General features: G+C 55.2%; 1 protein-coding gene across 4 annotated transcripts in view; it reads left to right on the forward strand.

Moving 5' to 3' along the window:
• COL27A1 (collagen type XXVII alpha 1 chain) overlaps positions 1-24,193 on the forward strand; it is a 134,607-nt gene that overhangs the window by 72,317 nt on the left and 38,097 nt on the right. For all 4 annotated transcript variants that reach the window (XM_032865688.1, XM_032865687.1, XM_032865689.1 and 1 more), the window contains 11 exons: positions 657-710; positions 1,331-1,384; positions 4,657-4,710; positions 4,845-4,898; positions 6,516-6,560; positions 7,818-7,871; positions 9,616-9,660; positions 14,310-14,363; positions 16,300-16,353; positions 16,599-16,652; positions 20,532-20,581. In XM_032865688.1, the coding sequence (XP_032721579.1) occupies positions 657-710; positions 1,331-1,384; positions 4,657-4,710; positions 4,845-4,898; positions 6,516-6,560; positions 7,818-7,871; positions 9,616-9,660; positions 14,310-14,363; positions 16,300-16,353; positions 16,599-16,652; positions 20,532-20,581 (572 nt within the window). The remainder of the gene's footprint in view (positions 1-656; positions 711-1,330; positions 1,385-4,656; positions 4,711-4,844; positions 4,899-6,515; positions 6,561-7,817; positions 7,872-9,615; positions 9,661-14,309; positions 14,364-16,299; positions 16,354-16,598; positions 16,653-20,531; positions 20,582-24,193) is intronic.

A 24,193-nucleotide genomic window follows, 5' to 3' on the forward strand; every position in this document is an offset into this window, starting at 1 on the left:
CCCCATGCCAGCCAGCTCGCTCCCCAAGGGTATTGCTCCAGACAGCCCTGGCAGAGCTCAACTCGGAGTCCTACACAGAACAGTGAGCATTTAGGACATGTTTGAGTAAGTGAGTGAGTAACCGGCCTTCCTGACTGATGGGTGAACCGAGGCAGCTTGCTGAGGCCGGCTCCTCTTTGCCTGTGTCCGGCACCATGTGGCCACATCTGGACCTCGCCCAGCCAGTCAACAAGGCCCAGATGTTGGCCCGCTCTCCCTCTTCCTCTTCCCTCCCTCCTGGCTGGCCTGTCCTGACCCAGCCTCGGTGTCTCTGGACTGTGAGACATGCGGGCCCCGGCTGTTTCCCCCATTGGGCCCCTGTCTCCAGAATTCCTCAGGCATAAATCGCACTGTGGAGCTTCCTTGGAGCCCCCCGGAGTCCCGGGTTCCAGGACGACTTGGCGAGGGTAGGGCCTGCTGTATCACCTTTGCACCCCTGACACCCAACCCACAGAGGTGCCCCGCTGGAGACTGGAGACAGGGAAAGTGAGGGGGAAGCTCATTTCCCCCCAAAAGGGTGTGTTCTCCAGGCCCCAGGTGGCAAGGACAACTGAGCAGCTGTTCCCCTGGTCATTTTCACTCCTTACTAACCCCAGCCTGCGCTTGGTCTTTTCCAGGGGAGCCAGGGATTGCCGGGGTTCCCAGGAGCACGGGGGAAGCCGGGGCCTCTGGTAAGTACCTTTGGCTCTAACTCCCCCAAACCTTGCGCTCTGCAATCATGAATGTGACCAGGGACACGGTCACGTCCTGGGCCGCATTTCCTCCTGCAGCCACCTTGGGAGCCAGACAGAGCAGGACAGGAATGAGATTCACCCATTTTACAGAGGAGGACACTGAGCCCAGAGGGGCAGGAACTCACCCAGCATCAGAGACAGGCCTCGGTCACTGTCAGAGTTCTGGGGAGAATCAGAATCTGGGGCTCCCAACGCCCTGAAAACAGCAGTAGCATTGATAACATGTATTTCTGGAATGCGGCTGTGTGTCCGCTCCCTGCTGTACCGTATACTTCTTTGAAGGCTGCCAACCACCCCGAGGGCTAGATAGTATTATCTCTCTCATCTTACAGATGAAGAAACTGAGCTTCTACCAGATGAAGCGTGTTGCCCGAGGATCCCATGGCTGAAAGTGTAGGAGGCGGGCTTTGAACAGTAGCTTCTAGTTATCTAGGGAGACCTCATTCATATGCCCCTGAGGTTTTCAGCCCCCCACAGCCAGGGGGCTAATACAAAGGATGGGGGAAAGCGGGTCCTCCCTTACCCGTGCCTCCCCTGCCATCTCTTCTCTTCCCCAGGGCAAAGTTGGAGACAAGGGATCCTTTGGGTTTCCTGGGCCTCCTGGACCTGAGGTACGTACGTGAGGCCATATTTCTGTGTCCGGCTACAATCAGGGCTGGGGCTTGTCCTTGGGAAACCGAGACCCAGAGATTGGGAGGAGGGGTTACTTACCTAAAGCCACACAGCAAACGAGAGATGGGGCCAAGAATAGAAATTCCAAGATCAGGGATCTTTCCTTTTCTACCTCTTTGCCCCTGGTGACTTTCAGTGGCAGTGGGACAGAAGCTGGCCTCGGAGACCCTCCCTAACTTTGTGGTCACCTTTATAGCTTCCAGAAAAAACATCAGGAAAGCCTTCTGAACTCGGGCCTGCACCCTTAAGAGGAGCTCCTGTTTCTCCAGCCTGAGCCCTGGAACTTTTCCAAATACCCACACTCCCCCTGGAAAAAGTTCAGGGCTCAGAGTTCCGAGGAGTGGGGAGCAAGAGGCAGACATGAAAATTCCGGTGTTTGAATGGAGAATGAGAAGTCATGAAGGATGATTTAGCAATTAGTAGAACTTGACTGAGAGCTTCGGATGCACGGGAGAGTTAGCACAGGTCTGCTGTCTGTTGGCTAATGTGCAGACTTCACATGGACACGATGGTGCGAGGTAGCTGGTTGAGCTCTTCCTCCCTGCCCCTCCAATGGGGACCATCTCTGGAACATGGGGTGGTCCTGCCAGGGCTGCCAATTGCCCAGGATCCTCGGTACCCAGGCTTTCTGGGGGTCGAGGCCAACCCCAGCCAGCCTTCATTGTGTACACACACCTCCCCATCTTCCACAAGATCTCAGAGACGAAAGTCTCACTCTGCTGGGTTCTCCAGACCTTTCCAAAGATCACTCCTGGTATCACCCAGATAGATGAGGGATAGTTTCCTGCAAGCTTCAGGTTCTGACTTCATGCTCTGTTGACTTTGGCTGTGACACAGTCCTATCTTTAGACGAATGCAGTTGGCCTCTCTTCCACGGCCTCGATTCCTTCCCCTGGCTGCTGTGGAAAAAGAGTTTTCTAACAGCCCGGGTTTCCCAGCAGTCTGGCCACTGTGGGGGGACGCGTGCTGCCTCACGTTTATCAGGCACCACCTCCTTCAGCAGGCTGTGTCGTGGGGTGGGGACAAGAACACGTTGACGTGCAGCTACAATTACGTGAGGGAGGTGGTACCACACTGTGTGACAGATAAGGAAACTGAGTCACAGTGCCGTGAAGTGACTTTCTCAGGGTCACTGCTGCTGGTAGCAGATAAGCTCTGCTTTGATTCTCTCCTGGGTCCCTGGACAGATCCGGGGTCTGCATCTCCCACCTTTGGGTTCTGTTTGGATTGGCTGACTCCGTGTCCAGAAGATGGTCTTGCTTTGCTGAAGACAGAAGCTGAAGAGCACGTCAGCGCCTTCCTGGGTCTCTGCTCCTTCTGAGACCATGCCGGCCCTGGGATAGGGGTGGGTGGGGTGGGTGGTAGAGTGGCTCCTGCTCTGCATCCTTTTGGATGCTGAGTCCCTTTGGATGTGGATTTTTGCTGAGTGCTCACTAGGTGCCGGGAGCTAAACTAAGCCCTTTGCTTGCATTCTTCCCTTCAAGCCTGAGAACAGCCCTGTAAGGTGATGTGGTCACCATTTTGCAGATGAGCAAACCAAGGCCCAGAGATGCTCAGGCACCTGCCCAGGGTCACACAGTGATTTGATGGCAGAACGGGACTTTGAGGCTCTTGATTTGAAGAAAAAAAGATGTGGTAGCTTTGGCTTTCTCTATTAGCTCAAAATTCAGACACATTCTTGCCATTGCTAGTAAGAAGGGTGAGAGGATATTTGAGCTGGAATTTAAGGGGAGTCACCAAAAAGGAAGGGAAAAAGTCGCTTATGGAGGTGATGTGGGAGGAGGCATTTTGGTCTCAGGGATTCATGTAAGATTTTGGTTTAAGGGAGTAGTGGGGCTGCCCTAAAAGTGACTGCAGCACTGGGATAAATTACCAGAGGTATTACACCTACAACAAGGAAGGGGATGTTCCCATGCTGTCCTCTGCTGGTCTGTTCACACCCAGAGACACACCGGCATCCTAGTGACTGCCAATAGTGGAAGCTGACCGACTGGAGGTGGCAAGACTGAGGGGCCCTGGGCCCCAGAGTGGAAACCATTGAAGGGACAGCAAAGGGCAGGCCTCTGGGAAGGGGAAAACTGGTTTCCAGATTGTGCAGAGACCACTGTGGAAAGAAGGACTCCCACCCCCCATGCTTTGTGCAGTCCTACGGGGCAGCACGAGGTTGTCAAGGGGAAAGGGAGGGGGCTCTGCTCCATGTCAGGAAGAAGCCTCCAGTGCGTGGCCAGCCATTGGGGACAGGCTTGGTCTGGGAGCAGTGAGCCCTCCTTAGTGGTATGGGGCAGAGTCTACACACCTGGCTGGGATACAGGGGGTGTTTCAGCTTTGGAGAGGAGGAGCCAAGCTTAGTTAGACCAGCATTTCCTAAGCCCTTCGAAGTTGTAGCATCGTGTCTGTAGGCACACTGCAATCAAAGGCGACCATTTCTTGGAGCAGAGGAGGGCTGGCTTTGGGTCTCCAGCAGCAGAAGACCCAGGACACAGGGAATACTGGGTCACACAATCTTTTTTTTTTTTTTTAAGATTTTATTTATTTATTTGTTTGACAGACAGAGATCACAAGTAGGCAGAGAGCAGGCAGAGACAGAGAAGAGGAAGCAGGCTCCCCGCTGAGCAAAGAGCCCAATGTGGGGCTTGATCCCAGGACCCTGGGATCATGACCTGAGCCGAAGGCAGAGGCTTTAACCCACTGAGCCACCCAGGCGCCCCTGGGTCACACAATCTTGTGTGTACTGTGCTCTTGTTCCAATATTAAGTATTTTCTTTTTTTTCAGTTTTTTTAAAAAAACATTTATTTATTTATTTGACAGACAGAGATCACACGTAGGCAGAGAGGCAGGCAGAGAGAGAGGAAGGGAAGCAGGCTTCCTGCTGAGCAGGGAGCCCAACGTGGGGCTCGATCCTGGGACCCTGGGATCATGACCTGAGCCAAAGGCAGAGGCTTTAACCCACCGAGCCACCCAGGTGCCCCCCAGTATTAAGTATTTTCTTGCATTATCTCATTTAATGTTCTAAGCAACTCTCCAAGATGTACAGGCTCTTACCCAAGGTCCTTGTTCTAGAACAGAGAACTACAGGGTCTGGGTGGTTAATGCCCAGGGTCCCATCCCATGTAGGAAGAGACAGAGACCTGGACTGGTCTCCCTCCAAGACCGACGCTCTTAGCACTTCCCTTCACCCATGGGTGACCCCTGTTCTCTGCTTCCCCTCAGGGATTCCCCGGAGACATTGGCCCCCCTGGGGACAATGGCCCAGAAGGCACGAAGGTAAGTCCCTGCTCTGTGGAAACCACGGGCCTCTGGGGCTGGCTGCCTGACTTGGATTTGTTGGGGGTCTTGCCAGCCTCTGATGGTTGTGGAGGTGCCGCCTCTGAAACCTCTTTCTGTTCCCTTCTCACCAGGGTAAGCCTGGAGCTCGAGGCGTGCCGGGACCCCGTGGGCAGCTGGGGCCCGAGGTGAGACCATCTGGCCCTGTGTCCCCTGCTTGTCCCCTGCAGCCCCACTGGTTCCATCTTGGGTCCTGGAGGCTTCCGTTGGGGGCCAGGGCTCTTCGGCCTGGACACCTCCCCCCGGCTGCCTCAGGCCCGCCCTTCCGCTCATCCTTTTTTTGGCTCTACCCCGTGACCTTGCCAAGGCCTTTCTCTGGCCTGGCCTGGCTGGCAGGTGACTGTCTGCCGCCACTGCATCCCCATCGCCCGGGGCTTTTCTCTCTGGAGGCCACTGCTGCTGCTCCTGTCTGTAACACATCTTCCTGGGGTGTGGGTGTGTGAGAGTAGATGGCAAGGCCCCGAGACTCGGGGTGAGGACACGTGTTGGGTCGCATGGTTAGTGGCAGGCAGGGTCAGGATTCAAATCTGGGTCTGCTTGAGCCCGACGCCCACGACAAAGACCCTGTGCCATTATGTCTGTGCTCCTGGGAACTGCCCAGGGGGCATCCCAGAGTAGGACCCAACTGGCAGAGCTAGTAAGTGGCAGAGTGGACATTGGCTCATTTCTTCATTCATGCTGAAGGGGATAGAGAAGTTCCATGGGCGGGCCCGTTGGGCACCCCACGGGCTGGCCCTGAGTTTTGCCTATGCCTGAGGCCCCCTACCATCCTTCCAGGCTCAGACCCCAAGGGCCCCGTGACACACAGACAGCCCCGGCTGAGAGCCTAGGAGGCCCGGCCTCACCACAACCACAGGCAGGCATCCAGCAGACACAGATCCCTTTGCAGGCTGGTCCTGGGTCTGGCGGGGTCCCAGCGCTGGCTCTGCGGGCGGCCACGTGGGGCTGCTTTCCTGGAAGCTGGGATGGGGGGTGGCCCCCAAGGGGGGGCCTCTGGGTTAGGCCTGGAGTGCCAGAGGGGCCGGTTTGGAGGCTGCCCTGGCCTGCGGGAGGGCCCAGAGTGGTCAGGGAGGGAGGGGCAAGGAGGGAGGGACGGCGCCAGCCACGTGCCTCTGTCTACACCCACATTACCACCCGAGAGGCTGCCACTTGCTCACGTCCCCGTGGATTCATTCATCCACTCCTGCATTCGTTCACTTCTCCATCTCCCCCCTCTCTCATGCCCCTCGGCCCCATCTGCAGTCCCCACACACCCTTCCTCAATGATGTTTGTGACAGAGGAGGGGATGGGGCCTCACCTCTGTCTTCTAGGAACTCCACGTAGGCTAGTGGTCATACTTTAGGATGGTCCTCTCCGTTGGCACCATTTTACAGATGGGGAAACTGAGGCATGAGGAGGTTAAGGTCTGTCACTGAATGAATGGTGGAGCTTAGAATAGAGTTCGTATCTTTGAGCTGCTGTCAAGGGCTCTGTACCCACAGCATAGGATAGGGTTTGACCTCCTGCCCGGCCCTGCCATGAACCCCGTGCCTGTCACATTCAGATGGCACTGGGAGCCCCCTTCACGTGGAAGTCCCGGTATGGCCTGGGTGGGGGCCTGGGGTGGGGGGACCAGGCATACCATTTCTCTTGGTCCAGGAGGGCTCTCCTCTGTCCACCGCTTTCCCTCCTTACAGGTCAAGTTCTCCGAGACCCTCACTGGATTAATTTCTCCTTTTTCCTCTCTTGTATCTCCCACCTCTAGGGAGATGAGGGACCCATGGGGCCTCCTGGGGCCCCCGGCTTGGAGGTGAGTGTCACTGGCCCCAGGGAGATGGGTTTTGTCTTTCCTGAGCCCACTGTGTGCAGATAGGCAACACACTGGGGGGCGCTCTGCCGAGAAGTCATCAGCAAGAGCTTTGGGCCAGCCAGAGAAGGGACTAGAACAGACACAAAGGACAAGAGACAAGAGGCGAGAAACCGCCTGGCTGTGTCAGTCCTGCGGCCGTGTGCTGGGCTTTGCACCAGCTTCCATGCATTTGACTCTCCATGAGAACGCCATTGCTGGTCTTATTTTCACCCATGGCCATCAGGCTCAAAGAGCAAGGGGTTTAGCCCAGCATCTCAAGCCCAGAACTTCACCTGGCATCCTCCCCACTGCTCTGCTCCAAGTGGCATTCTACGAGGCCCATGCCAGGGAGAGCGTAAACCAGAAGTGCATGAATGTTTTGGTCTTGAGGCCTGTTTACCTTCTTAAAAAAAAAAAAATGATGGTAGACCCAAACTTCTTTTCTTTGTGTGGGTCCCCTCTATGGATATTAGTGATTAAAACTGAAAACTTTCAAATATATTTATTAATTCATTTGAAATAATAATAAGCCCATTTCATGGTCACAAAATAATAGTTTTACAACAAAACAACACAAAACAACCAACCGGCTATATTTTCCCAAAGCAAAATAATCTAATGAAAAGAGTGGCATTGTTTTACCGTTTTTGCAAATCTCTTTAATGTCTGGTTTAATAGAAGTCAGCTGGATTCTCCCATCTGCTTCTGCTTTCAATCTGTTGACGATACCACATGTCATGTAGCCTCTGGAAAACTCCGCATACACTCACGAGAATGAGAGAGACACAGGCAAACAACGTCTTACCGTTATTGTGAACCTAGTTCTGATGTCATGCATCTTCTGGGAGGGCTCCAGGGATCACAGGGGTCCCTAGGCCACACTTTGAAGACCGCTGGCATAAACTCTCCATTCCCTCTGGGACCCTGTATCTTCTGTCCAGTTCCTTCCTCTTCCTCATTCCTTGAAAGCAGGTTTCAAGATCCCCATTTACAAAACAGGATTGGCCTGGGAGGGGAGACTTCCCTGAGGTTGTGCAGCTGCCAGACCCCACCCCCACCCCCACCCATGCATCTCCAGACCAGCTGGCAGCCTGGGGCCCTCGGGTCTCTGCATCCTTGCCCCCTCTGGGGCATTGCAGCTCTCCCCTGGGCCCCAGTGATGCTGCACCCCCATCCTCCACCTAACCGCCCCCCCTCACTCACCTCTCTCTATTGCAGGGCCAACCTGGCAGGAAGGGGTTTCCTGGCCGGCCTGGCCCAGATGGCATGAAGGTGAGGGGACCTGGAAGTGACTGGGCTTTGAGGGCGGGCATGTATGGAACAACTGGAGAAGAGAAGAAGGGGGGCAAATGAGGGCCCCAGTTGGAACCCCCATCCCAGGGACGGTTGTGGAAAGGCAGTCAACGGTCCCCACTTATCACAACATACTGGTAACAGAGAGGACAAAATGAGCAAGAACCTCAAAATCCAATAGCGGGGTAGAGTTCAAGTAATGGGACGCAATGCAGCCACCAAAGACGTTGAAGAGGCCAAGTTTGTGAGATGGGGAAATGCCCGTGTGTGTGGGAGTGGAGCTGTGGCAGTAGTCGGAAGCAGGTTCCAGAAGGAGCCTGTTGTGGGGGCCCGTTGCACGATGGTCCTGCGTGCTCAGAGCAGAGGCTGCAGTGAGGACGGGGGCTCTCTCGGGGGGGCGGGAGCAGAGGACATAACCGTTCTCTCTTGTGGGCCTCTAGCTTTTCCCCGTGATGTGCAGTCAATAACGTATTACTTTTGGTAACAGGTTTTTTTGGTTTTTGTTTTTGTTTTTTTAACATATCAAAAAAGACCTGGCCTGGGTGGGAGAGTGATGGTCCTCGGCACATGGGCAGCCTCGCTTAGTGGTTTTCCAGGGGCTCCTCTCGAGGGTTGGATATTCCGACCCATCCTGGACAGAGTGTTGGGCCACGTCTACCTCTGGGCAGACACGCGATGCTGAGGGCAGAGCCAGGGTAGCCCAGGACATCCACGTCCCCCTCTGCTCAGCAGACATGGCCCGTGTGTCTGTCTGGCCCCACTGGTTCTCAGGAGCCGGAGGTCTGGGGGAGGCGCCAGAGGGAAGGCTGAGAGGCTCGGACCCTGATTGTGGTGAGCCGTGTCCATCTGGGAGCCCAGCTTCTGGCTAGTTTGGCTCGCTTAGCCCTTGTCCTGCCCCCCGAGGTCTCGGTCTTACTCCCTCAGATACCAGCTGGGTTTCTGTGGTGAGAGCGGTGACATAGTCTGGGTGGATTTATCCCACAGGGCTGCTCGCCTCTCTGGTGCACGCTGTGGGGAGACCAGGGCGGCTGTGGCTGCCTAAGGAGCAGGAGCCACCCCAGCATGGGATAAAGCCGGCAGACAAGGCTATACATGAGGACACCAAGCGTGAGAGCTGGAAATAGCCTATGAGACAAATGAGTCTGATTTCCCTTATTTATAGCTGGGCAGGCTGAGCCCGGAGCAGAGACAAGGCTCACTAGTCATTTTGTGAGCTGGTGGCAGAGGTCTGGTGGCTTAGGGTCTAGGATCTAGGTGCCCTGACTCCCTGGCTCCCTGATCTTCCTGTGGTGGGGCAGGCCTCATCCAGTAGAAATGGGGATTTCAATCAGTCAGACCAAAGTTCCAATTCTAGCCCTGCCTCTAGCTTGCTGTGTGGCCCTGAGCAGATCACCTTGCCTCTCCGGGCTTTAGTTACCACCTCCACAAAATGCAGTGGGTTGATGAACAGCCCAAATGAGATACAGACCCGAAGGTACCAAGTCATCTGCTGAGGGCCTCTCAGAGGGAATGGGCGGCTAGGGCCATGTCTGGGGCCAGAGGTTCTGTCCAAGTGTCCCATCATTTCTGCCATTTGTTTGGGGTCTACAAGGTTAGACTCTGGAATTGAGGTTCCTGTCCTTCCCTAATTCTGGGGACTAAGGCCAGTCACCTGGGGGTGTTCTCTGGGAGGGGGCTAGACTCCCATCACCCATCCCAAGTGATTCTCCTCTGTCCTTTGTAGGGGGAGCCAGGCGACCCTGGACGGCCAGGGCCTGTGGGTGAGCAGGTAAGTCAATATCGGTCTCTGAACACGAAGACTCTTTATGGAGCGCTGACTCTGTGCCAAGCCTTTCAGTAAAACGCTCCTCACGCATCCCCCATATCCGTTCCCTTGCTAGTTCTTGGGCCCAGTGAGCTCGTCTCCCCCTTTCATTGAGATGGTCACTGACTCTCAGGGAGGTGAAGTCACTGAATGAGAACTCTGTGAATTGTAGTCCATGGCCTGCCTCTGGGGATGTTTTTGGAGCATTTGCCCAAAGGGATGACATGACTTTGCTCCCAGAACATTACAGCTGGAAGAGCCTTCAAGAACCTCCGGCTGTGCTCCATCTACAGATAGGGAAGCTGAAGACCAGAGAAGCATAACCACCTGGCAGGGGCTCTTGGTTCGGTTCCACCTTAACTTATGAGGAGAGCGAAATTCAAACCAGTGGTTCCGGCTAGCTGGGAAGTCAGGCCAAGTTCTGAAGAGGAGAGGAGGATGCAAGTCGTCATTAGAAAGAAGGTTCGAGAGTCACGACCTTCATTATTGAGGCCCAGGGTCCTCGGTGCCACCGAGAAGCCCACCGAGAAGCAGCTGTGTGTGCTGTAGAGCGGGAGGGACAGATAGCAGGCACTGCCTGAAAGCTTGACCTCTGGGCTTGGAGGTCAGGGTAAAGGTAGCAATCTTCTCCCCTCCCTTAAAGAAGCCCTCCTGAACCCTGCAAGGGGCTGCCCCATGCTGGAGGGAGGAACGGCACTGGGTACCCTGAAGAATCTGCCTCAGCTGAGAAACGCCATCAATGGCGTGAGAGTCGTGCACGACGGGCTTCCTCACCAGGCCGGCAACATCTGTTGGGGGGAAGAAAGGAATTAAAGCAGGGGGTGGACTGGATTTTTGAAACCTTTCCAGTGTCATTCAAGCACATTCTGTGGGAAGCCCGGGAGTTTGGAAGGGCTGTCATGGCCTGGATATATTTCCTGATTGGAAAAAAAAGGCCATGCGATCAGCAAATTTAATTTAATAGTTATGCTGATGGTAAGGGCCCTCGGGACACAGAGCCTCAGAGTCCTAGAATGCCGGGACAGGAAGTGTCCTTGCACAGTGCTCTGTCCCTGGCAGGCTGGCAAAGCTCACGGACCCCTTCTCAGAATAGAGTTTCAAATGCATAAAATGCACAGTGGAGTATTACAAAGGAAATTGATTATATTGAAATACAATGATGAAAGTATGCTAAATGTGATCTATTCCTAGATAGCTCCTTTATTAATGCATTAAATAATGAGATCCAGGAGCAGGTCCAATAACGACCTCACTTTTGAAGCAGTGACAAGCCTTAGTGACACATTTTGAAATCTGTGTGACAGTGGCTGTCATGTGATGTGTAAATATCTGGGACAGTAACAAGTACCGTGGGTTTGTTGTCTACTCTCAGATATGAGGGAAATGCTAAATTTCAGAAGACAGTAAAAATAAGTTGTGATTTTTTTTTTTTTTTGCCTCTTCAAGTTCAGGGACCCCCTGATTCTATCCACAGGGTCTTCCAGAAACCCCAGTTTAGGACTGCTGTACCCTAGCCCACATCGGCACTCTGATTAGCAAGGGTGACTGAGTGAGGTAGTGGCAAAGCTGAGGCCAAGAGGGGCGAGCGGCCACCGGCCCGGGGGCATCTGTAGGCCCGCCTGGTCAGCAGAGTCCCCAGCCAGCTGCCTGGCTAGCTGGGACCACAGCCGAAAAGACAGGCCTGTCTGAATGGTGAGGCAGACCCTGAGCCCCGTGGCTGCCAATGGGCATGCAGGGATGGCATGTCAGCTATGCCCTTGGCTCCCTTCCCATGTGGGAAGGGGCAGGTGTCTCTTATTCACGGCAGAATCAGAGGGTCCCCAGGAGGGGTTATAAGGTCCTCCCTCGGATGGATGACAGTATTGGCTCCACTGATTGGACCATTAGGTACCAGGCCCCGGTACCTGCCTGCGCTTTCCTCGGCAATCCTGGGGTGGTAGTTCGTCTCCCCATTTCACAGATGAGGAAAGGAAGGCTCTGGGAAGTTAGATCACTTGGCAGGATCTCCCAGACAGCAACATAAGTGTCAGGGCCAAGGCTGAACACAGCGCTGCTGGATTCCCAAGATCCGTCTTGGAGGGACTGGAAAATCCTTGCCATTTTGTGACAGCTAGGGAGAGCGCTGAGGGCTTGCCAGCGGGCCCTGTCCTAGGTGCTGGGATACAGAGATGATCACAGGCTTGGGTTCTTGCCTGGAAGCAGCTCTCTCTGTCCAGGGGGAGGCTGGGCGTGCAAACCCTTACTCCGGAGAGGCCCATTCTCGCGGAGGACCCATAGCTCTCTTATTCCCATGCACCACCCGTGCCTGGCAGAATGGCACACGAGGGAAGGGAAGGAAGGAAGGAGAAGAGGAGACATAAGCAGACAACTGCCGTTTATCTGTAGACGGCGTGAGGACCAGGGCAGCCCCTTGCCCCAAATCGGGGACTCAGACCTGCCTGTGTGGTACCCATTGGAGGTGACAGAGCTGCCCCCTCCCCCGTGTCCCCATGCTGGCTTAAGGGGAGCCAGCCCGGCCTGCAGGAGTCAGAGCTGCTTCCCACCCCACCAACTCCCCTGGCCAGGTGGAAGCCCTGGGCCTCTGGGGTTGGCTTCCTGGCTAGCCTCATCTCCACCCGCAGGACGGTCCAGCCAGGATCTTCTGGGACAGTGCCCCATGGGTGTCCTGGGGGCTGGGGTGGGGAAATGGAGCACTTGCTGTATGGCCCTTATTCATTAAGGTCCTGTTTGGCTTCTTGTTTGAGGTTTATGACCCGCCTGCCTTCCAGGACCCAACAACTCATAAATTTAAAGTAGCTATGAAATTTCTGTTTCTCTGGGCCAGTCGGCCCAGGGCCTCTTAACAGAGCCGTTTTTATTCCCGTTCCTCGGCATCCTCTAAACATCTGAGTGCTCCCATGTGGGGCGCTCAGGCCTCTGTCTTAACCCTATGCCTTTTTAAAATAAATCAGAAGGAGACAGGAGGCGGCTAACATTTATTGAGTGCCTACATGTGCCATGCATTATCTTCAAGACTCAGAACAACCCCGGGGAGAGAGGGAGAGACCTTTCTGGAAAGGGCCACCCTCTGCAGAGGATGAGGCTCTGAGAGGCTCTGTGACTTGCCCAGGGTCTACACACCCAAAGGCTGAGTGACGATATCAGAAGAAGGGTCAGGTGCAGGGCTTGGCACTCAGCAGGCCTCAGCTGTTGTTCCTCACACCGCTGCCGCCCAGAAAATGCTCTAATTGTTTTTTAAAGTAAGTTGTTGCAAAAGTCAAATACTTGGTTATTGTCTGTGACTTACTAGCCATGACCTAATACTTGTACCTCACCCTCTCTCACCTCATACTTCAACCCTGAAGGGTCTCAGAGCCCGGGGAACCAGGACCTCCACGGTGCGGTGATGGTGTGGGGTTGCTGGTGGGGGGAGGGGATGTGTGTACCCTGCTCATGGCCACAGGCTGTGGAGGCCCCCAGGTGGAGGGACAGGCGCATGGGCCTTGGAGCCACAGCAGCAAGACACACACAGTTGTGGCCTGAGCTGCCATTTAAAACTGTCTCGGAGACCCACAGCCCTAAGCCTTTGGAAATGGGCGCCATGTTTTCACCCTAGTGGATGGACAAGTCGGCCAGCTTCACTGCCTGAGCATGCAACTTGCAACCTTTGACCTGTGTCCCTTCAGCTTCCAGGTGTCATTTCTTTCTGGACCCAGCTGGGGGACCAGGAGCAGATCACATGGGAAGAATCCCCTCCTCCCTCAGTCTTTCCCGATTCTCCCAGAAACATTGGCGGCAACCCCAAGTTCTCCCAAAGCCATGGTTGCGCCTCTGAACTGCGCAAGACCCCCCGCCCCCTGGCTCCAGTCTTCCTCAGCGGGGAAGAGCGTGGGGCCTGGACAGGGAACCGTCTGCTTTCCTGAGGGGCTCCTCCAGGCCGTTCGGGTGGGCGCGTGCGTGCCTCATTGGGCCCAGCGAGGCTGGCAGCCGCCTAGAAGAGCCCCTGGAACACAGAGGCCAGTTATCACCCAGTGGAGTTAAAAAGAGCAACTGGAACCACAGTGGGAGTGGGTGTGTGCCCTGCGGAAGGCAGAGGAAGCCTTTCACAAGACGGTGTAAAGGCCTCCACTTCCCACGATGGAATCGAGTCTTTTGGCAGAAGCTGTTCCACTGTTTCCATCCTGGCGAGCGGCTTTGTTTCTCTCTTTGAAGCGGCCCCAGGGCCCTGGAAGATGGGGACAGATTTCTAACAGGCAGGGCTCTTCCCAGCACAGCGTAAGGGCCATCCCTGCACCCCCTGCCCCCCACAGCCCGTCCCCCAAACCACCTCCCAGCCTGCTTCTGGCACGGGAAGAATGTGTGGCCTCCCAGGGATATGCTGGCAGCCGCCCCACCGCTTGGCTCCGAGATCAGAACCATCTGGCGGAGCGAGGGAAGTCAGGACGGTGCCTGGAGAGAGGCGGCTCTCCTCCGTGGCACCCCGCTCCTGCAGGATCCCCAGGTGCGGGGCAGGGGGCGCAGGCCAGGACCCCCAGGGGCTGGGAGACGCCGGCGCATTGCCTTTCAAACTCGGCACGTCCCCGAATTCACGCACCTTCCTCTTCTCTCTTGCTTTTTGCGCGTGTTTTTTCTAGGGACTTCTGGGATTCATTGGTCTGGTCGGGGAGCCAGGGATCATGGGAGAAAAGGTAAGTTAGGTTTGGAGAATCCATCTGCAAATAGGACTTGTGGTGGAGATTTTTTTCTTTTTTAAGATTTTATTTATTTATTTATTTGACACAGAGAGAGAGATCACAAGTAGGCAGAGAGGCAGGCAGAGAGAGAGGAGGAAGCAGGCCCTCCGCAGAGCAGAGAGCCCGATGCGGGGCTCGATCCCAGGACCCTGGGATCATGACCTGAGCCGAAGGCAGAGGCTTAACCCACTGAGCCACCCAGGCGCCCCCTCTGTGGTGGAGATTTTAAGAAGAAGGGGCTTGTTGCCCCGGGGATTTTGGCCTTCTCTCCCGTGGCTTCTCCTTGCTTCCCTAGCATTCCAGACCCTCAGAGAGCCACGGTCCCCTGTCCCAGCATCCCCTGGGGCTCTGCCCTGCCCTCCTGTCAGCATCGTCATGTGCAGCCAGATTCCTGTGTGACAACCAGCTCATGCATGTGGTCTGAGCCCTCCTGGCTGTGCACTAGAACTGCCCAGGGTGGGCGACAGAAGGGAGCGGGCATGGCTCTGAAGGCTGCCTCGGGAATCCCCCTGCAGCTCTGTTTTACAGATCAGAGAACCAAGGCTCCTTTCTGAAGGGCTGAACCACCAGGCTCGCATTAGCTCCCAACCCGAAAGCACATCCCCCCCACCCCCGCTTCCAGTTTCCCACCACTGGAGGGGAGCTGCTTCCTTTTTAGGGGCTTATCTGATTGGCAAGCTGGCGTTCTGGGGAGCCGATATTATGCCAACTGGATAGACGGGGAAACTGAGGGCCAGAGAAAGGAAGTCTCTGCGCTAATCGGGCCCCGCCTTCCTTTCCAGGCTCTTCCTGTGCCTTTCTTCTTAGCACTCCACATCCCAGACCCTTTCTCCTCCTCCTTCTCCTCCACCTTCCCTATTTTCTCCTCTTCTGCTTCTCTTTTGAACTTTTTATTTTGAAGTAATTACAGAGTCACACAATGTTGCCAAAAACAGTACAGAAAGGTTCCATGAGCCCTTCACCCTGTGGCCGCTGGTGGTTCCGTTCTTGCTCAACTGTAGTGCAACATCCAATGAGCTCTGGCCTTCTTTATTGCTCAAATGTTCCGTGTCCCTTCTCACCTACAAACCATGGGCTGTGCCGCCCCCTCCCCCCCCCCCCCCCGCCAGGTACACGCCTCCTCCTCCCCCGCCCCTTCTCCCTCTGTGCCTAGGTGAGTTAGCCTTCAGCTCTCTGGGGTCAAGCAGGACTTCCCCACCACTCCCCTGCACCTGGGGTGGGGGTCACATCCCCTGCTGAAGGGCCTTGGCACCGAGACCCATGCCCTTACTTACGCATTGGTATCTGTGTTGGTGATTTGTATCTGTGGTTACGAAACACAGGGCTTCACAAAAACAGAGGCAGGATTCAGATTTGCTTTTCAAGTTCAAATTCAAAGATCGCTTCCTCCAGCGATCTATCTCTTAGGCCCACGGTCTCTGCCCCGGTCAGTCTGGATGGATCCAGAGGAAGAGAGCTGCATCTCAGATGTTCCAGCATCTCATCTGTGTTTGGGCAGTGGATGGGGAGAGTGAGAGTGCCTTCTGCCTTTCCACCTCCACAAGCCCAGCACAGGGGATGCTGGGCCTAGTGAGGAGCATGTGACATGGGCTGGCATCAAAGGGGACAATGTCATTCGCGCATCCCTGAGGAGGACCATCCTTGCCTGGGGACAGCCCGCTGCATGGGATGCCACAGTGGGTGCTGAGGCCTCCTGGGGCTTACTGGGTTCCTGGCTTCTGCGGAGTGACATCCCAGCACCCCTTCCCCTGTTGCTACCCTGGGTGATGTGACTATAGACTTTGGACAAGTCCCTACCCCTCCCTCTTTGGCCTCTGGAAGGCCTCTGCAGTTGCCCCCCGCAGAGCCACTCCCCAGCCATGACCTCCCTACCTTGCTATCTCCATCACAGGGTGACCGGGGCATGATGGGACCCCCAGGCGCACCCGGACCCAAGGGATCGATGGTAAGGAGCAAGTGGGTGCTGATTGCCCTCTCCTGTCACAGGTCTGGTGACAGCTCTGTTCTCCTCTGCCTGCTCCCATATGCCCCGAACATTCAGGAAGACCGGCTCCTTCTCTCTCCAGGAGGCCGGGCTGCTGCCCCTGTGCCCTGGGCTGGGGCCAGGGCCAGGGCCAAGCCAGCTGGGATGGAAGGAGGAAGAGTGACCTGCTTCACCTGATTCCTTCTCTCTCATCTCTCTCTCGGTAGGGTCATCCTGGAACTCCCGGTGCTGTGGGGACCCCTGGAGAGCCTGGACCTCCGGTAAGCAAAGCCCTCATGAGCTCAAACCCCCTGTCCAGTAATAGTGAGGAGTCCAGGTCTCAGAGTCAGACAAACCTGGGTTTGAATCCCAGCTCTGTTTTGCCAGGAACGATCATTGAACTTCTCGGAACCTAAATTTTGCTCATCTGAAACACAGAGAAGATAATCGTGGTCATGGTAGCATAATCCCATGGGTCAGGTGAACCCAGGCAGCTCGTGTTCATTGCACAGAAATGTTCCTGGCACAGGAGCTTCTTGGTCAAGTCTCCATTGTTGCTTTGGTCATTCCCTCGGGACATACCACATCATGTGTGCCCGGGGCCAGCTCCGGGAGTCGGGGTGCAGCCATCAGCAGGGCAGAAAACTCCCACTTGTCCTTTAGGAGCTTCTGTCCTGACATTTGGGGGAGAGACAGCCCAATACATAAGTGACACCTGCTCTGGAGATGATGAGAAATGCTGGGGACACGGGGGCTGAGCACAGTGGGGAGGACACAGGGCTCCTGGACTTCTTGTGATGACTGAGGAACCAGGGAGATTCCTGAGGAACCCATGGCAGGGAAGGGTGAGAGAGCCAGGGTAGTGGGGGTGGGGGACCCCCTGCACTCTCCTGAGGGTGGTATTGGGGGCGGGGAGGGGTGGCTCTCATCCTGAGCCCTCATAGTTTCTGTTCCGTCTGTCTAGGCTGATGGAGAATGGAGACTGGGAGGGGTTCTCACTCCAGCCAGGGCTTGGGCTCAGGGCTGGGAGCCCCCTCTGGGGAGGCGGAGAGGTAGGCTTCAGGCAGGTAGAAAGGGTATAGAGGAAGGGGATCAGCCCAGGCAGGATCCCAGGGAGGACTAGAGGACGATGAGTTCGGGTTGACCAGACTGAGGGACTCCCTGGAGTCTGATGAGGGAGGAAATGGGAGCCTTAGAGGGTCTGAATCCAAGGAAAGCATGCACACACCAGTTCTCTGTGCCAACAAGGAAAGCAAACTTGTCTGTGCACCTGCTGTGTGCTGGGCCTATGCTCAGCCCTGAAGGTACAGGAATGATTTAAAAAAAATAATAATATACCTGCTGGGATGCTTGGATGGCTCAGTGGGTTAAGCATCTGCCTTTGGCTCAGGTCATGATCTCAGGGTCCTGGTATCGAGCCCTGCATAGGGCTCCCTGCTCAGTGGAGAGCCTGCTTCTCCTGCTCTTCCTCTCTCTCTGCCCCTCTCCCCCTGCTCGTGGGATCTCTCTCTGTCTCAAATAAAATCTTAAAAAAAAAAAAAAGAAAATACATCTGCTTTTAAGATCCCGTAGGGGGAATGCCAAGTATAAACATCCTTTCCCTCATTAACAGAACTTTACTGAGCACCTGCTATGTGCCAGGCAGTGCTAGTTGCTGAGGAGGGATACGGAGGGACTAGCCAGGGATGAGAAGCCTGGACACAAGTAACCGTCATCCCCAGACAGAAGTACTGAGCAGCAGGTGGCTCTGTCTGTCCCCTATAATCCTTTTGATGAGGTAGAAAACTCAAAGCAGAGAGGTGCAAGGAGAGCCTGCACTCCAGCCTCCTGGGCCTCAGTCTCCGCATCTGTCCAGTGGGAGCAGGAAAGCCTGGAATGGAGTTGCTGGAACAAAATGGAAGGCCAGTGGGAGGTGGGAAAGCAGTGGGGCCATCCAAGCCAGCGCATGGAAGGAAGCTCATGGCCTCCTCCGAATCCCTTACCTCTAGGGCTCCCCCGACCTCCTCTCTGCTGTGTCCTCAGCGCTCGCCACTGCTCTGGAGGTGGGCTCAGAGTGAGTGAAAGCAGTCACGTGGTGCTTGCGCTATGCCCCCCTCCCTCCATTTCCCCTGACCCGCTCCTGCTGCCCTATAGGGCGGATGGCTTGGACCTCCTGGGGCTCCTCCTGGCTGTCCAGGGGAAGCAGTGTAGCACCGAGGTCCAGAAATCTGACTTCAGAATCAGACAGCTGTGAGTGAACTCCCGGTTGCTTACCAGCTGGCTGATTGTTGGAAGTATTTGTGGCTTCTCTGTGCCTCCGTTTCCCCATCGGCAAGCCAGCATGAAACTCCGTTATGAGATTGCTGTGAGAAAGCCATGCCATCAGTGCATGACGTCGTGCTTAGCCAACTGCCTGCCTACGCTCAGTGTCTACTGACCAGGAGTAGTGGTAACTGCTGTTTACTAGGCAGGTTAATTACCGCCATTTCTATAAGACTACTGCGGTTCAGGTGACATTTCTGATGACACTGTTCAGGTCTGATGAGCAGTTTCCCACTTTTCCAATCTCATGAAATCCACATTCTCTCTCAGCCCACTGAGGCCCACTGAGGCCTGCTGAGATCATTATCCTCATGGCCCCAGGGGTGGGGGACCAGTCAGGCTTCCCGTTTCTGGCCCCCTCCCACACTGAGAGAGCTAAGAGCTACCCTTTAGTGAGGACTTACCATGTCATTTCCTTTTCCCAGCAACTCCAGGAGCTAGGGATTCTTCTTTACCTATTTCACAGATGAGGAAACTGAGGCCCACCAAGTTGAAATCCCTTGCCAGGGTCACAGAACTAGGAAGTGGCAGAGTGGAGATTTGAACCTGGTTCTCTGAGGAAGCAGTTGGTCCTTTTGAGTCCTTTATTCTTCTGCCTCAGAGTCAAGACTTGGCTCCTGAAATCTCCCAGTGACGTATTGCATGCCTTCTGCAGTCTGAGATCCCGCTATAAAATGGCTCGTTCTCACCCAATCTTCCTGTCATCCACCATCCAGGCGTCAGCTCTGCCTTCTTACTGGGCCGAGCGAGGGTCCACACCCTGCTTGCTCTGCTGACAAGGGGCAGATTAGAAGCCGGCCCCATACATCAGCCCCTCCACAGCAGCTGACTGAGGGCCTGCGCCCCCTCAAGGCCATGGAGAGAAAGAAAAGGGAACAGCAAGTTGTTCCTGAGGCCCCAAATGGAGCTGGGCCTCTCTCTGGTATTTGGAGGGGAATGAAGCTGCGTCTTGCTTGTAAAAAAAGCACGCCCAGCCTGAAAGTTGCTGCTGAGCTGGGAGGCTCTGGAGGGGTCCCGGCCGGCCGGCCATGGGTAAAGGCGCTGCTTGGTGGATGCTGCTGGGGTCCGAACCCAGAGGAGAGATCTGGCGTCAGGCAGCCCGCTTCCTCTCGTCTCCCTTCTACCCTCTGTCCTCTTCTATTGTTAGACGGTTCGTATTTTCTCCAACAGATTCCTCGCTTCTGGTCATAGGCCTGTGCTGTGCCGGTGTTGAGAGTTCAAAGAACAGAGACAACCCTGTGCCATCCTTCCCTCCTTCCCTGTCTCCCCCTTGGGCCTCTTGTCATTCCTGCATCAAACCAGATATAACAGGCAGCTTCCCTGGGCCAGGCCCTTTTCCCTTCTCCCTGCCTCCCCCTCCCTCACCTCGGGGCTGTGGTCTGCTTCTTCCCCCTCGTACCCCAGGGCTCACTCTTTCTGCTCTGGTCAGAACCTTCTGGATGGCTGTCAGGTGATGTTTGGGATTGGGGGGTGGGGGGGGGCAGAACATGGACAGCCATAGTCTCCTCGCTGGTGGAAGGGAAAAGGGGAAATGGGCACTTGAGGAGAGCTTTGGTCAAGGAGTCATGCTAGCTTCCGGTAGTTGATTCTGAGGTGCAGAAGGAAATGGCTCATCCATCCCGGGAGACTTCTCCTCACTACCAGATGCCTGGGAGATGTGGAGGCACACCACATTGAACCCAGGGCACTGACTTGTGCTCAGGGTTCTAGCCCGTGGGCGGCTTCTTCCAGGGGGACAGATTTCCCCCCTGGGCCAATTCCTTCTATGTGCACCCAGCTTTGCCCCCACACTCCCAGCCTTCCCTGTTGCCCTTGCTACCAGAAAGGCAGCTTCTCCAAACTCTTTCTCCTCCCCACAGGGCCCTCCAGGATCTCGTGGCCCACCAGGCATGAGGGGAGTAAAGGGACGTCTGGTAAGTGGGGCCCCGCCTCCAGGAGGCTGGCACTGGCAGGGGCTGCCCGACAGACCACCTCCTGTCCTTGCCCTGTGCCCAGCTCTGAGACCTGTGATTTTTATGGCATCAGGCAGGGTTCTACGCTCATCCCCGGGCCTGGCTGTCAGCTTGGCACTCCCCCTCACCCCCCGCCCTTTCCAGCTCGTCTTCTCCAGCCCATTTCTGAACACCAGGCCTTGCCATTCCATGGGTACAGACAGGCTCTGTGGTACCAGCGTCTTGTCCATTTGTTCATCCATTCATTCCACCACCAATTATTTAGCGCCAGCTGTATACCAGCCACTGTTGGAGGCTCTGTAGGTACCACGGGAGGAGGGAAGAGGCGTGACCCCACCTGCCCTCATGGCTCAATCAAGTAGGTCAAGGAGATAGTACGGGTCCTGGGCGCGTAGATGGTGAAGCACAATGGCTTGGGAGCCTGTCCAGGGCATCAGAGCACGCTTCAGGGAGAGGAGGGGCCTGCAGCCAGTGCCAGGCTCCAGGCAAGGGAAAGCCCTAAGGTGAGAGAAGGCACGGCCTGTTTACAGGCCCCCACTGGTTCCACAGAGGGTCCGCAGAGAGAGATGAGACCAAGAATGAGCAGGTGGCAAGCCTGCAAACCACAGTTAGGCCTATGGGCTGTGCTCCCAGGGCAGTGGGGAGCCACAGAAGGTTTTCAGGAGGCACCGGCCTGAACACAGGCGCCAGAAGTCACCGCTGGTACTTGCTGTGTGTCAGGTGCTATCTAACACATATATTGACTCATTTTTCTACAAAGAAGGTGCTAGGTTTCATTCCCTTTTACACACAAGGAAACTAAGGCACAGAGAGGTTATGTCAGTTGTCTCAGGTTGCACAGTGAGAAAGTGCCCCAGCTGGGATTTGAACCCAGGGAATCTGACTCTTTTGCATACTGAAGGTAGTCTCATTTTCAGTTGTGCAGGGAGGGCTGATGGAGTGGTTCTCCACCTCCAACCCATATATGGGCAAGGCAGCCTTGCAGAAGGCAACCATGATGGCACAGGTAGAGCCGACAGCCTCAGCCTGATATCCAAGCTCCATATGGGGGATCTGTGATCAGCCTCCTCTTGGCTAAATTTCAAGTGGTTTTAAATTTTCCCCCAAACCAGATGGCCAGGAGTCAGCCTGGGAGAGGGGCGGATTACGAGGCATTCCTCTGGCCCAGCAGGGCCCCTCCCACTGCCATGTCCTTCGTCTCTGCAAGTGGACCCAGGCCCATTGGCAGCCTGTTCCACCTTGACCCTGTGCACATGGCCTCCTGCCCCAGGAAGCCAGATTAGCTGGAGATTCAGGTCCTCAACTCACCAAGCTTCCCCCAGCTTTCTCTAGCACCCCTTCTCAGCTCTGGCTACAAGAATGTCTGTCCTGCTTGAGGAAACCCAGGCTCCCAACCACATCAAAAGTCTCCAGGGCTGGGAGGGAAGCCTCGGGAACATGAGCTCCTCCCCGCTGCTGGGTTTGGCAGGAATGCAAAACCTGTGGGATCAGCCCCCTGGGTCCCCGGCCTAATAGTCCACCATTGGCCACTTCACGGTGTGTGTTCGGGGGGTATCTAGAGGGGCAGCCCTCCTGCCTGCAAAAGAGCTCAGTTCTGGGCATATGTGCCATGAGGAGGGTATGAGGACCTGCCTGTGTCCCTGCTGATTTGCAAGAGAGGACAAGATGGGTCCTCAGGCCCTCAGCTCTTGGTAGAACCTTTGACAGGGTCTGGGTCCACAGACCTCAGTTGGAAGAGTGGGAGATCTGGGGCCAGACAGGGACAAATCTCAGCCTTCTCAGTTACCAGTTCTGGGACCTCAGGCCAGTTTCTTAACTTCTGTAAGGCTTAGCAGATGAAACTAGAAGGAGGTTGTAAGGACCCAGAATCTGAACACACATTAGCAGGACGCCCATTTTGTTTTTTGTGGCTCTTCCTCTTTGACCTTGAGCAACTGACTCTGACTCTCTGAAGTCAGCCACAGAACTGACCTCTCTGGATGGCCATGGGATTAAATCCCTTGGTAAGTGCCTTATACATGGTGAGCACCTCCCTTAGATCGTCCATCCCTTTGTCACAAGAGCTGCAATTGACCGCATTTTCTGTCCCAGCCTGGGTGAAAGATAGCCCTGGCTTCGACTGCGAGCATCTTCCTGGGGACTGGCTATAAGAGAACAGACATATGGTTCTGATGGAAACCCAGGCCTGCCTCCAGCAGGGATGACTGGCCTGTATTCATTTGAAGAAGGAAGGAACAGGACGGGGGTACCCTCGGGACACAGGATGAGCTGCAGAGTGGCCCAGAGCAAGGGTTAGTATGTGCGGCTGTTCTGCTCCTGTCCCTGCCCTGGGGAGCCAGGGAGCGAGGGTGGTTGGGGCTCCGTTGCCTCCTCCTCCCTCTAGACAGCAAGGGCTCGCCCTATTTCCCCCAAGCAACACCAGCTTCTCCTTGAGCTCTCTGGTCTCCCAAGGGACTGCAGTCTCCCAGGTATGAGAGACTTTAGACATCGTCTTCTCCAACATCCTGCTCTAGGCAGAGCCATCATGGCAGACTTCTCTAGTCCCTGACTTGTACACCCCTCATGACGGGGAGCTCACTCCCACACTGCTAAGCAATGACAGATTGTGGTGGAAAGAAATGGGCTTCTGGCTCAATTCTGGCTTCTCCACTTCCCAGCAGTGTGACCATGGGCTGTTTCCTTATGGCAAAATGAGGATAGCACCTTTCAGTATCATTACTACTGCCGTTGTTGCTACTGCAATTATTGTACATGACACAAACTTTCTCTCAGAAAGGCTTGGATTCCTGGGATAAATACAGTGCCATGTGATTCACAGCAAACTATTAACACCTCTGGGCCTCCCTGCAGTCCCAGAGTGATCCCTTTCCAGGGAGGTTTATGGCTCAGCTAGAGACAGAGGCCAGGGGCCAGAAGCCATCTCTCAGGAGAGCCCAGATGCCCACCCATCAGCTCAGGCTCTGTCCCAGCTCCTAAGACCTGGGATGTCCCCACCTCAATCTCACTCCATCTCCACCAGGCACCTGTCCACAAACCAGGATTGAAAAGTCTAACACATGGTCTGACCATGTCCATCTGAGAGAGAGAGGCCCAGAGAGGGGAAGGGGCTTGCCTGGGGCCACAAAGCCATCCAGCCACAGAACAAGGACTAGCACCCACAGCTAATCTTCTGTTGTATTGGATCTATGGAAACTCTCAGCTGGTTCTCTGTAGCTTGCTCTGAGCTGCCTGTCCCAAGGAAGGGACTGAATCCAGATCTTCCAGGCCATTCCTCTGTGTCACTGACCCCAGGGGGGGCTGCTGCCTCCTCTGGCAAGGCCAGCTACTACCAAGTGCTGACAGGAGGCCAGGTGCCTCACCTTTCACCATAAGGGAGAGATTCTCATCCCCATTTCAGAGACAAGATAACTGAGGCTTAGCACGGTTGCCTGTCCAGGTTTATTCAATCTATGAGGCACTATTTAAAGCCGTGGAAGCCCCAGGTAGCTGATAAGAGGAGTTGTGGCTTTTTCTGGCTCAATTACTAATTGAAAGTTTCCTTGCTCAATTTTTAAATGATTTCTTCATGC

This window comes from Lontra canadensis, unplaced genomic scaffold, assembly GCF_010015895.1.
Source record: "Lontra canadensis isolate GAN:19392208 unplaced genomic scaffold, GSC_riverotter_1.0 scaffold30, whole genome shotgun sequence".
NCBI lineage: Eukaryota > Metazoa > Chordata > Mammalia > Carnivora > Mustelidae > Lontra > Lontra canadensis.